Source organism: Tursiops truncatus, chromosome 8, assembly GCF_011762595.2.
Source record: "Tursiops truncatus isolate mTurTru1 chromosome 8, mTurTru1.mat.Y, whole genome shotgun sequence".
NCBI classification, from domain to species: Eukaryota; Metazoa; Chordata; class Mammalia; order Artiodactyla; family Delphinidae; genus Tursiops; species Tursiops truncatus.
Window position 1 is genome coordinate 105,935,199 of NC_047041.1, and position 14,881 is coordinate 105,950,079.

At 54.4% G+C, this 14,881-nt stretch overlaps 1 protein-coding gene across 2 annotated transcripts in view; it reads left to right on the forward strand.

The window, feature by feature from the left end:
- NADSYN1 (NAD synthetase 1) overlaps window positions 1-14,881 on the forward strand; it is a 35,302-nt gene that overhangs the window by 13,340 nt on the left and 7,081 nt on the right. For both annotated transcript variants that reach the window (XM_033861373.2, XM_033861374.2), the window contains 9 exons: window positions 5,061-5,112; window positions 7,952-8,040; window positions 8,210-8,327; window positions 9,087-9,218; window positions 12,193-12,267; window positions 13,121-13,245; window positions 13,673-13,721; window positions 14,187-14,289; window positions 14,713-14,881. In XM_033861373.2, coding sequence (XP_033717264.1) covers window positions 5,061-5,112; window positions 7,952-8,040; window positions 8,210-8,327; window positions 9,087-9,218; window positions 12,193-12,267; window positions 13,121-13,245; window positions 13,673-13,721; window positions 14,187-14,289; window positions 14,713-14,881 — 912 coding nt within the window. The remainder of the gene's footprint in view (window positions 1-5,060; window positions 5,113-7,951; window positions 8,041-8,209; window positions 8,328-9,086; window positions 9,219-12,192; window positions 12,268-13,120; window positions 13,246-13,672; window positions 13,722-14,186; window positions 14,290-14,712) is intronic.

The window sequence follows — 14,881 nt, forward strand, 5'->3', positions numbered from 1 at the left end:
GGACATGCCCCTTTGCTGGTTTCCCTGGTAACCGATGAGCCAACCTCCACGTTCTTGTAAAACAACTGGGCTACACGAAGCTGGGAACGTATTCAATTAAAGAGAGGAAAAAAAGAAAGAAAGAAAACAATAACTAAAGTGAGCTACCTCAGTAAAGGCGGTTTACAAGCAGAGGGGTTTTAACAAGCTGTTCCCCAGTCTGCTGCTCTGCGAGACAACCTCAAGAATTCCTTTTAGCCGTCAGCTTCTGTTAACTCTGTTAACTCTAGGGGGCATGGTTTCAGGCCCCCCAACCTTCTAAACATTCCTCAGTCTTGAGGGAAGGGGGCCATGACCACTCTGGCTGCTTCCTGCTGAAGAGGGATGTAGGCCTAACGAAGCTTTGACGAATGAAACTGTTTCAAATTTGATTTCAAATACTCACAAATCCCAAGAGGAGGTCAAGACTTTGGGCTTAAGGATACAAGACAAACAGCAAGTAGAGAGTTCTGACAAAAAGGGCTATAAATCCTAGCAAACACAAAATGATATTAACCAGTCCCTCAAGCATAGACCTTATTCTTGCTGGGATCCATTAGAAGATATTTCTTAAGAGATCAAATCCAGGTTTTGGGGATGACATTTGTTGGAGCCAAGCTGCCTTTTGTCTGATTTTCTCTAAACAGGTTTTAACTTCTGATGTGATATTAGTACATACGTAGCAGGAACTCTTGGCCACTACATACACGCCCCCTTCTTCTGTTAAAATGTAACCTAAAGCAACTTTATTGTCCAGGAGCCTTCTGGCTAGAGGATCGAGAGCCTCTGCTGGGAAGCTATGGCTTGAGCTGTCTCGTTTGCTGCTGTTCCTGAAGTAAAAGATTTCGTAGTTACAAGAGGAGACCTTGAGGACGTAAGTTTGCAATTGGCAGCTAGCAGATACTGTTTTGAGAACAGCTGGTGGTGTCCTTGAGTCCGATACAGTTCAGAAAATTCAAGTTCTCAGTGATCCTGGGGCATGTCTGAAACCACACCCACCATGGCCATCCAGCTCTGTTTTGGATGCCTGAACCACAGTTACTCTATTTTGATTTTTGAATCCACTCTTTTCCTCAGTGGTTAAAGCAGACGTACAATGCATGTTTGATAGGCCACAAAACAGGTCGTTCTGGTTAGTATAAAGTTTAAGTTAAACCATGTGTAAGCCAGAATGACTTCCCCATACCTCAACATGTGAAGATGTCCTCCATCATCTTCCCCTTTTGACTGCAGATCTTTTGATAGAAAGCATTTATGATCAAAATATTTGCCCTCGATGCCAGGGCGGTTGCTGCCTGCTACGGGTCCATCATATCACTCGGTGCTAGGCCAGCTTGATATAGATATAAACAGATATATGTGCCTAGTTATCCATGTTGGGGAAACTAATCAGACGCAGTGAACAAGCACAGAAGTATGCTAGCCAGGAAACCTTTTATAGGCTATACATTTTATCAATTATACTGAATTGTCAAGGAAACATTTTACATGTGCTTTTAGCAGTAGACTTAAAGCAAGCACTGGTACCTGTCACGAGTACGTATACTCTGTGACAACTTCACTAGAGAATTTTCTTTCCATCTGAACTTTGGGGGCAAAGGTATGGTTAGAAGTAAAACAATAACTTCAATGTTGATAGGGGAGACAGATATTTGGTAAACAGTAAATTGAATTAGTAGAATGGGTCTGGTCCAGATTCTTGGGCCAGCTGTCTACAACTGCTGTCTTCTTCTCATCCTGGGGTGGCTGTTGTTTGGCTCAGCAGTCCTTTCTGTAGACCAGTCTGATGCAGAGACCCCTCGTAAGTGGGAAGTATGAACCCAAGAGTCAGTTCCCTTGTTTCACTATGCTTATGAGCTACTTATGAATACCTGGTAAGGGTCCTTTCATCTAAGTTGGAGACAGAGTCCTTTAAATGACGACTTTTTGTTGTTGTTGTTGTTGTTGTGATACGCGGGCCTCTCACTGTTGTGGCCTCTCCCGTTGCGGAGCACAGGCTCCAGACCCGCAGGCTCAGCGGCCATGGCTCACGGGCCCAGCCGCTCCGCGGCACGTGGGATCTTCCCAGACCGGGGCACGAACCCGTGTCTCCTGCATCGGCAGGCGGACTCTCAACCACTGTGCCACCAGGGAAGCCCGAAATGATGACTTTTTTAGTATGTATAATCCCTGGTTGCAGGTCATGGGGCCTCTGATTTTCATCCAAAGAGAGATTCCTGTGATCAGCTTCTGAAACAAGCTTCCCTCTTCCCACTGGTAACCACTAGTTTGTTCTCTATATCTGTGAGTCTGTTTCTTTTTTGTCATATTCAGTAGTTTTATTTTTTAGATTCCACATGTAAGTGATATCATACAGTGTTTATCTTTCTCTGTGTGACTTATTTCACGAAGCATAATGCCCTCCAAGTCCATACACAATGTCGCAAATGGCAACATTTCATTCTTTTTTATGGCTGAGTAGTATTCCATTGTGTCTATGTATCACATGTTCTTTATCCGTTCATCTGTTGTGGACACAGGTTGCTTCCATGTCTTGGCTACTGTAAATGTGCTGCTATGAACATTGGGGTGCATTTAACTTTTCAAATTACGTCTTTGTTTTCTTCTGATATATGCCCGGGATTGGGATTGCTGGATCATGTGGTAGCTCTATTTTTAGTTTTTTGAGGAACGTCCATACTGTTTTCCACAGTGGCTGCACCAATTTACATTCCCACCCACAGTACCCAAGGGTTCCCTCTCTGTTCTGTTCTTTGATGCACCTAATATGTTTTCATATCTTCAAATGTTTTAATTTTTCAAATTATTTTCTTAGTTTTGAGCTCACTTTTTATCTTCTATTGTCTGATTTTCTTTGCTATCTTGCATTGGCTTCTGTTGTCTCTAACTCTATGCCAGCGTAGATCTCTAGTTCACTTTTTTTTCCTCCATTTCTAATGTTGAAACGTTGAATCCTTTCAGACCATCATTCATTTAATGGTGCCTGTAGGAAGGGTGGCAGTGGATACTGAGCTGGAACCAGAAGCTTTCATTCTGGTACAGTTAAAAAACTAAAACAGAGTTTTTACCCTTCGGGAGTTGTGCCAAAATGGTGACAATAAAATGGTTCTGTCACTGTGTCCCTGCTTTAGTAATGAGTCCGTCACAGCTTCAAGATGCTATTTCAGGCTTTTGTAGGAAAACAGAAAAAAGGCCCAGTTCTTGACCGCAGAGAACTTAAGAATCTAGGTTCACTTTCATTAGATTCTTAGGTGGATGCCCCAAATCTGAGCCCAGCAAGACGGGGGTGTTGGGGGGCGGGGGTGTCGAGGGGACTCTTGTAGCTCCCAGAGGGCCAGAAAAGACTTGAAATTAGCATGGCCAGGAGTGGTTTCTCAGCAGAAATATGCTGCTAGGGTTTCTCCAGGGGATGTTCGCTGAGGAAGAAGAACAGCCCATCAGAGGAGCTGTGCAGAGCAGGAGGGGCTCCGGTGTGGAGGCAGCTGGAAAGATGGGGCGGGCCAGCGTGAAGCCAGCTTGGAATGACTCACTGCCGATCCGGAGGGTTTACTGTCGGTACTCTGGTTCTTTAATGAACTGTGCGGACCTCATGAGCCATCCGCTGGGTGTAGGCTGGCTTTGGAGCAGGGCGTGGGGAGGAGCAAAGGGGAACCTGCGTCGTTCCCTGGTGGGCTCGCCTGCATCTGGTTCTGAATGGATCTTCGTGCAAATTGAGGGGAGAGGCGAGGGTGAACGGAGAAACCTTGGGGCGGCTCTTCCCTCTAAAACAAATTGTGACGCAGCGGCACCGCCATCACCGAGCCTACCGATGGTGAGCTCATTATGGGATGCCAAGGCAGCTGGGGGTCAGAGGACGTCTGCAGTTTCTTTTCCCTTCATTAGCGAGGGAGAAACAGCATTGTCCTCTCAATTTCTCTGCTTTTAAAATTTACTTAAGTAAAAGCCACGAAAATCTCCCAGAAGGTTCTTGTGAATTCCAAGAAAGCAAAAAGAAATCTAGTTAATTAAATGTCTTAATGGTGCATCTGGTAACAGCCTATCTGAGGTCAGATTTGGAAACCATCTATTGTTCGAATTCTACCTTTTCGTGTAGACCGTGGGATGGCTTGTACTGAAGTTGTGTATTAAACTCTGTGTCCAGCTCATACAATCTGGGACGTTATTTTATTACTTCAGTGATGATATCCGTTTGTCACCGTACGTTGGGTTCATGCGGTGTGATCATTTTGATTCAGGACCCTTGAACAGGAATTCCACCTGGATGTCTCCGTGGGGAAATACGACTTCTTTTCAGATAATCGCCGTGACATGCCTCTCCGATGCCGCGCGTGAAAGTGTTAACACAAGTGTGTGCCCGAGGCATAGCGAGGCCAAGCAAACTGAAATGTCAGAGTTCGGAGCAGAGAGAGGTTTTCTGCAGGGCCGCGCAAGGAGACGAGGTGGCCCAGGCCCCGAGAAGTCTCAAGCTCCCCGAAGGGTTCTGACAAAGCGTTTTTAAAGGCCAGGAGAGGAGGGTGTTGCAGGGTACGCGATCAGTTCGTGCACAGTTCTCTGATTGGCTGACGGTGAGGCAGCAGGGTGGTGTCACAGGGTGAATATGATCAGTCCTTAGGCTCCAGGAGACCTGGGGCCACGTGTTCACGGTCACTGAGTAGTTCTTCCATTTGGCGGTGGTGGTGGGGGGTGTTCACATCTGTAAAACAACTCAGGAAATGGGCATCAACTACTGTTATCTAGGTACTTCAGAGAGGAGCTAACGCAGAGGCTATGGGGGAAGGCCTGTCCCAGGAAGGCCCCCATGGTGTCCTGGTCAGTTACAAAAGGGTGGGGAAGCCAGGCCGATGGTAGGAGAGCACCCAGCGTCTCGCTGTCACGTGGCCTGGGAGCCTCATCGCGCAGGCTTATACTTGCCTTTTTGCCTTAAATTGATGGTTCCTTTGCCAGCTCATCCGTTCCAAGCTCTCGTTTTGCTCTGCGTCTGGGTGCCGTTCTGCGTATTTCCCGGATGGTCCTTCTCACATCTGTGGTGGTTTCCTTTCCAGGCAAACAGAGGAATATTTTCTCCCCCGGATGATACAGGACCTGACAAAGCAGGTGAGTCTTGGAGAAGAAAACCCGTTCTCGGTCAGACGTCGCTCTGGGGTGGGCCGTGGGGGCAAGACCCGTCGGGTCAAAGTAACGGGCATCACCATGGCCCGTGTAAGGAGCACAGACAAAGGGGTGATGTCTGTAACAAGTGGGGAGGGTCCCGGGAGCAGAGGTGGGGGGACGGTGGGCGTCTCCTTTCCCCTGTGTCATGCCTGTCCTGTCCCTGCCCTCTCCTCTCCTCTGGCTCACTCAACGGGGTAGAGGGCTCAGGGGAGCCTGGGGGAAGGGGTTCCTGCCCCACCTCGGCCGGCCGGCTGTTCCCTGCTGGGCTGGGGCTCGGGCTTAGGGACTGCTCAAGAAGCCGGGTTTGGAGGGTTTCTAGTTATAAAACTCATGAAGGACTTTCCTTGGCTGCCTGTTCATTCTGTGAAAACTCAGCATCGGAAATCTGTCTTGTCCTGTCTTATCTTTTGCACCTGGCTGGCCAGGCCTGAAGAGCTTTGACTTTGCAGCCTTATCTGGGGACCTCGACCATCCCCTTCGTCCTGGAAGCTGCTGCGGTGGGACAGCTGGGACCTGGTGCTGTCCACTTCCTGCAGGGCGTTGAGAGCCAGGGGCACAGAGCGGGTGTTTCGGGGGGGGCCCTGATTTCTCTGGCTCCTGCTTGAGTTTCCATTCTGGTTGCCAAGTGTTTCAGTTTGTTTAGGCCACCATAACCAGGCACCACAGCCTGGGTGGCTTAAACAACAGACATTCACTGTCTCCAGTCCTGGAGGCTGGAATCTGAGATCCAGGTGTGGGCAGGGCTGGGTCCTCCTGAGGCCTCTCTCCCTGGCGTGTAGACGGCCGTCTCCTCCCTGTGTCCTCACGGGATCGTCCCTCTGTGTGTGTCTGTGTGCTTTTCTCCTCTTCTCACAAGGACACCAGTCACATTGGATTAGGGCCCCACCCTAGTGACCTCATTTTACCTTAATCAGCTCTTTAAAGATCCCCATCTCTAAACACAGCCACATCTGAGGTGCTGGGGCTTAGGGCTTCCGCACATGAATTTCGGGGACACGGTTTAGCCCATGACACCCAATTCTCTGCACCCCTCACTGTTGCGCTCAAGGTGGCTCATGGAGACACACTGAACCTCCGCAGTGGAGCAGGTCAGCAGGGACGCATCTGGACCTTGGGGATGGATCTGGGGGGTGGGACAGGAGTGCCCTTCTCCCCGATCCACCAGCCCCCAGACCCCTTTCCTCTTTATGCCAGGGGTCTCCGCCTGCCTCTCACTTCCCTGGCCCTTGGGCCAAGATCACCGCTGCTCGGGAGCCAGATTAAGTCACTGGCACCGGTTCTGATCCCTAAGAGAGGATGTCCGGGGGGCCAGCTTGGGTTGGTGCCCCCCGCGAGGCAGTCAGGGCTGGGCACAGCTGCGGCTGGGGACAGGGGCTCTCAGCCAGGTCTGGTCGCCTCCCATGTGACCTGGAAACTTTTCTGACCGTGAATTGCAGCAATGGGAACAATTTAAGTGCATCGTGATCCAGACACAGTGAGTGTGTGTGTGTGTGTGTGTGTGTGTGTGTGTGTGAGAAACAAGCATTTCAGCGGCAGTCCCCCTGCTGCGAGAAATCCTCCCTTTCATTCTTCTAGGACCCTTTGATATCCTAGAAAACATACCAGGTGACCCCCTAAACCAGCGTGGGGGCCGCCTGCAGGTGGAAGGACGCTGCTTGGTGTCCCTGGTTGAGAGCAAGTTGCAGAAATTGGCCCTGGGTGCAAGTGGATTAAAGTTCAGGGGAGTTTTCAAGAAACAGGGCAAACCAGCCCCGTAACTGCTGTAACCTGGATAATTCAGGTCAGGGGCCCGTCACTGAGAGCCCCCCTGCATGCCTTGCTTATCACCCTGTTGCCCCGAGCCCTGGTCTTGTCACAGGAAGATGGGGTCAGGATCCCAGCCCTAACCCTGTGATAAGGAATGCGAGGCACCCGTTGCAGGGTGTGCAGGGGTCCCGGGACGGCCAGCTCGGGGTCCTGGCTGAGGGCTGTGTCCGTGGCAAGAAGCGTCAGAACAGAAAATGGCAGGCCTGCCCCTCGGTTCTTGCCCTTGGTGATAAAGGGAGTTGAACCCACTAACACACACGTCAGGGGACCCAACCAAGAGTGCTGGGATGCGGTCCAGGCCCGCCAGGGTGATTTTTTGGCTCAGTGAAATGGCAACGCAGCTGAAACTTGGTCCCCGAGAGAGGAGGCCAAGGTGGGCCCCACGCCCGGGTGATCCTGTCAGCACTTGCTCATCTCGGTGACTGCTCAGACCGGTGCGGCGGCCTCAGGGGCAGCTCCGTCCCTGCCCTGGAAGCTCCCACCCCTCGGGGGACACGAACGTAGCTCCTAGAGACACAGGGACCCTGCGTCCTGCCCCAGCCCTGCCGTTCAGGGGCTGGATGACCCGTCGGCTGGCGTGAACTTTGTAAGAGCTCAGTCCGTTCGTTTCTGACATGGGGATGGGACCCCCAGGAGCACAGATGATGTCAGAAGAGCACCCAGCCGATGCTGTTGCCGCTGGCCGTCTGGGCCCGTGGAAGCTTCAGGAACCGAGTCACAGTTAGCGGCAGCCACACTCAAGCTTGTGGCAGCTCAGCTCGGCTTCCAGGTGTGACTGAGGCCCTTGGGTCAGCGGAGGAGCTGCCTGCTGGCCCCTGGGCTGGGACCGCTCCGGGTCGAGGAAGGATTCATTAGTACTTGAAACAAAATCGTGGCCTTCATGCAAGTCTCATGCGTCACATCTGGCGTCCTGGTTCAGTACCTGGCCCAGACGGGATGGCCAAGGGGTCTCAAGCGCTCTGGTCTCCCAACCCAGGAAACTGTGCCCTTTGGGGATGCTGTCCTCTCCACCCGGGACACGTGCATCGGGAGTGAGGTCTGCGAGGAACTCTGGACACCCCACAGGTCAGCCTTGCCCTCTGCGCCATAGATCCCATCCTCGCTGGGCCCCGGAGGATTGGAGGTTTGCAGCCTTCCTGGTGTCATGGCCTGGGGCTGGGGAGATGCCCTGGGAGCTGCGGGGCTGGGAGGGTGGGTTGGGGACACCGGTCTCTTTGCCCTCCCCTGCCCACAGCCCACACGTGGACATGGGCCTGGACGGCGTGGAGATCTTCACCAATGCCTCAGGCAGCCACCACATGCTGCGCAAAGCCCACGCCCGGGTGGACCTGGTGACCATGGCCACCACCAAGGTAGGTGGCGGCGGGGATGCTGGAGCGTGTCTGCCTCACGCTTGTGACCCCAGCGCCCAGCGCTGGGCGGGGCCTGAGCGTGGGGATGCTCGGTGCTTCTGGTTACAGCCGCAGCCGATCGGTGTGCGTGACGCCCCTTCCCGGGCCCCGCTTGCCTGACCTCATTTAACCCTCAAAACTGCCCTGCGGGCCAGGTGCTGTTGACACCTCTGCTCTTTGGAGCAGGACACTCGGTACATGGCAGTCAAGTGGCCCCTGGGCTCACACCCCAGCCATCCGGTTCCTGGGCTCTTGACCATCATACTGGTCTCAGGACAAGTGACCTGGTGACCGGGAGCCAGGATGCCCGTTGGCACCACAGCAAGGCACGGGGAACGCCCACGAGTTTGCCCCTCTTGCTGGCAGCGTGACACCAGGGGCCGTGTTTGCTCTTTCCTGGGACAGAGTCTCGGCTTCGTGACCTGGGGGGGTTTGTCTTCTCTGAAGCTGCATCTCTCCTCCTGTCTGGTGGAGGTGACAGCGCCTGCCTTGAAGGGTAGTTGGGAGGCGAGAATGAATGATTCGTGTGATGCCTGGTACCTTGGAAGGCCGAGAGCACCATAGCTGCGGACGTTCCCTGGAGGCGCACATTTTCTTGCTGGGGTGGGGGGGCTAATTATGACACAGTCGCAGGGGCGTCTGAAGCTTCGTGTGTTTGGGCCGGAGGAGGGTGAAGGTGACGGACCACAGTTGACCGTTGCCGTCCCCTGCATTTTCCAGAACGGCGGGATTTACTTGCTGGCCAATCAGAAGGGCTGTGACGGGGACCGGCTGTACTACGACGGCTGTGCCCTGATAGCCGTGAACGGCAGCATCTTTGCCCAGGGGTCCCAGTTCTCTCTGGACGACGTGGTACGAACCAGCCCGCGTGGGATGGCGGGAGGGTCTCTGGTTCAGGGGCCGTGTTCTCTGTTCTCCCCCATGACGGGGGGTCTGATGTGGCCCCATGGTGGGTCCTGCTGGTTTTGATTGCTTCCTCTTCACCTCCTTGGTTCGGGAGGGATTCTCACCCTGAGGTTACGGGGACCGCCCGCACAGCACGCTGGACGGATGGGATCCCCGGCAGTTTATCAGCCCCACGTGCCCTGCAGGGTCCCCCCGAGGCTGCCCTTGGAGCTGAGGGAGAGGCCAGGAGCTGCAGGAGCGGGCTTTGTAGTGACAAGAGGGGTGACCCCCGGTTCCCGGGAGGATGTGATGGGCTTGTTTGAAGAATCCCACAGCCGGGGCTGGCGGGGAACTGGAGCCAGTCCTCAGGAATGAGCAGGCACTGCGCCTGGTCCCCGTGATGAGAGCGGAGCCCGTCCGTGGGGGCGGATCCAGGAGGGGGCTTGCAGGTGGGCCATTAGGGGGTTTTCCCCAGAAATCAAGACAGCACACGTTCCCTGTGGGCCCTGCCCCGCGGGTTCTGGAAGCAGCATTGGAGACCCCCACCCTCCTCATTCTGGGGGGCGCCCTGGTCTCACTGGACTGATGACCAGCTGGGGGCGCGGGGGGGCACGTCCCCCCAACGTTGTCGTAACCTCACTGGAGCCACAAATATGAAAACTGCACACCCTCTGCTTCTGAAAACACATTAACGTGAGTACAGAGCTTTCCCATGTGATTGGACATTAGTTTCCTTTACAGAGAGAATAAGACGAGATGAAAAGGTGCGCTTGTAGAGAATCGTGTGGCTCTCCCTGTTGGTTTTCTTTTTTTTTTTTTTTTAAGCACCCAAGAAGGAAAATGGCTTTTACTGCCCAAAAAATGGGAATAGATTCCACTTCCGCAAACGCAACACAGCGTAACTTTCAGTGCTGCCGGGAAGGGTCACTGTTACTGGGCTCAGACGGTCAGTACAGGTCTCACATGGCATCGCACATCTTGTCTTTGGATCCAACTTGGGTTTTTTTTGGAAACAAATGTTGGAAACGCTCACTCACAGAGGCAGGTGGTAGCAAAAAAAAAAAAAAAAAAGTCTCCGGGGATTGCTCTGCCGGAGCAAAAGGCAAGCGGTGTCACGGAATAAGAAAGTCTCCAGGACCCTCTGTTGTAACTTCTGTCGCTTCATCTCCTTGGCATCCACGCAGATGAGGTGATGTTTCATGCCTTCCGCAGTCTCCTTGGGGTTGTTGGCAAGGAAGTGGTTATGAAACCAAACTTCGGTTTCAAAATGGGCCAAGGAAAGGAACTTTGAAAAGAATCCCATGGTGTTTTCTTGCCCAGAGGGAAGCCCAAGGTTTGGCAGTCTGGGCCCCGGCCGCGGGAACACTCCATCTCCCTGCAAAAGTCGTCCTGATCGTGGTCCCTCAGACCTTGCTTTCCAAGTGGCTGCGTCCCCAAAGCCGTCCTGTTGTTCAGTATTAACCATGTTAAAGACGGAAGGGCGTTGGAGGGGAAGATGAAGGCCATGCAGACGGCTAGGTGTTCATCTCCTCCAAACATGCTTCAGTGCACGTCAGTTCGGCCAAAGCACTAAGCCAAACGTCAGAGCCTCAGGCACCTGGTGGCAGGATTCACCGGCAGGGGGTTTGGGGGGGGGGGTCACATGCTGCAGGATGAGCAGGCCTGCAGGTCGCTACAGGTTCTGGACCCCGTCCAGGCCCCCCAAGGAGCCCCCATTTCAGCAAGCACACAGGCGATTCTTCGCCAGACAGAAACCTGGGGACCGTTGGCTCCCGCCCCCTGGAGGGGGCTTTCGAGCCAGAATTCTCTGATTTTGCCTGAGTGTTGGGGACAGAGGTGGCATCACTGCCCTGCGGCCAAGGCAGTGCCCTTCTGTCCTGCCACCTCCTCCGTGGTCAGCTGACCTTCTCGAGGGCACATGCTTCTCACAGCCTCGATCGAGCCTTTGTGCAAGGCTAACTGAGTTCTGGGGAAAGTGGACTGGAGCCTTCTTCCCAGGAAGGGTTCACTCCTCCGGCGTCTTCTCACTTTCTGTGGCTTTGTCAAGGCAGCCCGGCGGCTTCAGTGACCCGTCACTTGGGAAATGACAGGAGAACCAAAGGACGCGGCAGCTCTTTACTCTCTGTCTCTTCACGGGTGTTTCCAGCTTGGGTTAGGCCCACTGCTGACACAGGTAGCTGTCCACAGCCCAGCGGCAGGAGCGGGGGCCCAGCCACCCTGTGTCCCCCAGTGGTGCCCAGAAGCAGTTCTTGCTGTCCTGCACCTGTGTGTATGAGACAATGTCCTCACAATATAATTTGATTAGTGTGTTTTTCTTCATAAGGGAAGGAGTAACGTCTATGAGTTAAAACTTTTCCCTTTTCTGTAATTTGTTGCAAGTGGCAGAACCCCCGTCTCATCTGGGTTCGAAGGAATGAAGCATCATCTCCTAGAGCACAGGCAGCACGTCCAGGCCAGGATCCCAACGCGATGACTGCCGGGGCTCTGGCTCCACCCCTCCATCACTCTCCATCTGGGCCTTCCTCTGTGTGGGCTTCATTTTCAGTTGCCTCTTGGTCACAGGATGGCTGCAGGAGCTCCAGCCATGCATCTTCATGCAGCCCCGTTCAAAGGCAGAAGAGGGGCCCTTGCTCCTCGTGTGTCTTTTTAAGAAGCTGTCTCAGAAGCCCCAGCAGACATTTATTGACAGGATTGTGTCCCGTGCCGTGATTAACGAATCACCGGCAATTCCGTGGACGTTCCCGTGGCAACGACAAGAGGAAAGGGCTTTGGGTCGGCAGCACCACTGGCTGTCCCCTCTCCCTGGACCCCCAGTCCCTGCCTTAGAAGGCATAACTCATCGGGTGCCATTTGGCACACCTACGAAAACAAATTAGACGTGTGAGTGAAAAACAAAACAGAACAGGAAATCACGATTTCTCTTTGAAACTCCCTTCTCCAGGAAGTCCTCACCGCCACATTGGATTTGGAGGATGTCAGAAGCTACAGGGCAGAGATTTCATCTCGAAACCTGGCGGTAAGTGCTTATAGACACACACGTGGGATGCGCATCAAAGACCCAGAATTTTTTTTAATAACAGCTTTATTGAGATGTCATTCCCTTACCACACAATTCACTGATTTCGGCACACAGTTCGGTGGATTTTAGTGTATTCGTGGAGTCAAGCAGCATCACCACAATCAGCGTCAAAACATTCTCATCACCCAAAAGAAACCCGGACCCACGAGCTGTTACTCTCCGTCCACCTCCCCCAGGGCCCCCGGCAACCATCAGTCTGCATTGTCGCTATGGATTTCCCAATTCTGGACGTTTCATAGAAATGGAATCATATCATATGTGGCCTTTTGCGTCTGACTTTTTTCGCTGAGAATAATGTTTTGTGGTTCGTCCATGCTGTAGCGTGTGTTAGTGCTTTATTCCTTTTTACGGCAGAATAATATTCCACTGAATGGCTAGACCACGTGCTGTTTGTCCATTCGTCTGTCGGTGCACGTCTGGACCATTTCCACTCTGTCTGTGATGAATTGTGCTGCTGTGGACGTATGCCTGGGTGTCCGTGTGGACGTGTTTGCGTGTCCTTTGTTACATACCTGGGACTGGACTGCAGCGTCCTGTGGTGGTTCCCTGTTTGACTGTAGGAGGCCCTGCCAGGCTGTCCTCAGCCACTGCCCATCTCACGTCCCCCCAGCGCTGTGCAAGGGCTCTGGGTTCCCCACATCCCTGCCAGCGTTTGCTACATCCGTCTCTGTTCTGGCCGTCCTGGCGGCCGTGAAGGGTCCCCAGTGGGGTTCTGAGCTGTGTTCCCCACTGGCTGCAGTCATCCCAGGGGCCTGTACGGGTACCAGCGCTGAGGGGTTGTCCTTCCCAGGCCAGCAGAGTGAGCCCCTACCCCCGCGTGAAGGTGGACTTCGCCCTGTCCTGCCACGAGGACCTGCTGGAGCCGCTCTCTGAGCCCATTGAGTGGAAATACCACAGTCCCGCCGAGGAGATCAGGTGGGGCCCTTGGGAAGCTGGGGGGGGGTGGTCCTGTTGTCCCCCGGGGAACCCCCCATCCCCTGCTGCACCGCCAGGTGGCGCTGCGGGGCCAGTGTGTCCTGGTCTCCAGAGCCTGCCCTTGACGCTGCAGCCGGAACCCCTGGCCCACACCCAGCCCTGCCACTCCTTGCCCTGGGCCCTTGGGCACAGAGACGCTGTTCTTGCCTTCCTGTGCCATTTCACAACCGGGCCAATGATAGCATCTGCCCCCTGGGGCTGTTTTGAGATTTCAAATGAAATCATTCACGCGAAGTGCTTAAAACAGAGACCTGGGCGTCGTGCTGGCGGCTCTCACGGGCACAGCGCCCACCTTGGCACCTGCCCCCAGGTGAGCTGTGGACCAGGTCAGCAGTTCCCCATCCTAATGCTTCCCATCGTTCCCCAGCCTCGGACCCGCATGCTGGCTCTGGGATTTTTTAAGACGTAGCCAACAGGTAAGGCATCAGTGTCTCACCACCTCCCTCTGCTTCTCCCAGTTGGTTTGCGTTTGATCCTGCGGCAGGCTGGTGACTTTGTTTTTAATGCAAGCATTTCATGGCTCTGCTTCCGTCGGGAGCCTCAGCTACACTAGACAGAGCCCAGAGGTCCCGCTGAGCTCTGGCTCCGTCTTTGGGGTCCTGTCTGATGACACTGAGTTACGAGACTCCCCGCCTCCTGCCGCTTTCGTGATCGTGCGTGTCTGTTGTAATTCACCGTGGCGACCCAGCCTTAGACCCTCCACAGTGGAGGTCCCTTTGCCTTCTAGAAAGTCCATCCTGGAACGTGCAGGGCATCTTTTCCCCTCCCCCAGGGAGAGTATTTTGTGGGCGCTCATTTTTGCAGGGGGAGCCGGGCGCATCTGGGGGCGCATGGCTTCCCAGAGGCCCTGCTCACACCCCCGTCTGGTCGGCCCGTTCCAGGCGGGGTTCTTCCTGCCCCTGAGCGGCGGGGTGGACAGCGGGGCCACCGCCTGTGTCGTCTACTCCATGTGCCACCAGGTCTGCGAGGCTGTGAAGCGCGGAAGTAGGTGACGTCTGGGGCCGGAGCAGTTTCCAGGGGGTCAGCCTGTGGGAGGAGCAGAGGGGAAACCCAGGTCCTGGGCCTCGTGGTGGAGGTCGTATTCAGAGGTCACAGCGTCGCGCCCGAGTCCCAGGGCCTGGGGACAGCAAGGCCGTTAAAGTCCCTTCCAGGGCCCACGTGGCTGTGTCCATCAAGCCACAGGTGCCCGTCGCTGCCGTGTGTCGGCAGTGTGGCCCCAAGGAAAGAACAAACCCACGTTCACACCCTGTCGCTCTGTGCGGTGACATCGGCCATTCCCTCAGTGTCCGCGGCCGAGAAACGGGCATCGCAGGGCCGATCTGACGAGGTTCCCGGGCGGTGGAGAAGGGATTAGGTGGTGCAGGCACCTGGCACACGGCACGTGCGCTTCTGTCCGGTGGTTTTCAGGTCAGGAAGTGCTGGACGACGTCCGGACCATTGTGAACCAGACCAGCTACACCCCCCAGGACCCCCGGGAGCTCTGCGGCCGCATCCTGACCACCTGCTACATGGCCAGTGAGAACTCCTCCCGGGAGACGTGCAACAGAGCCAGAGAGCTCGCCCAGCAGATCGGAAG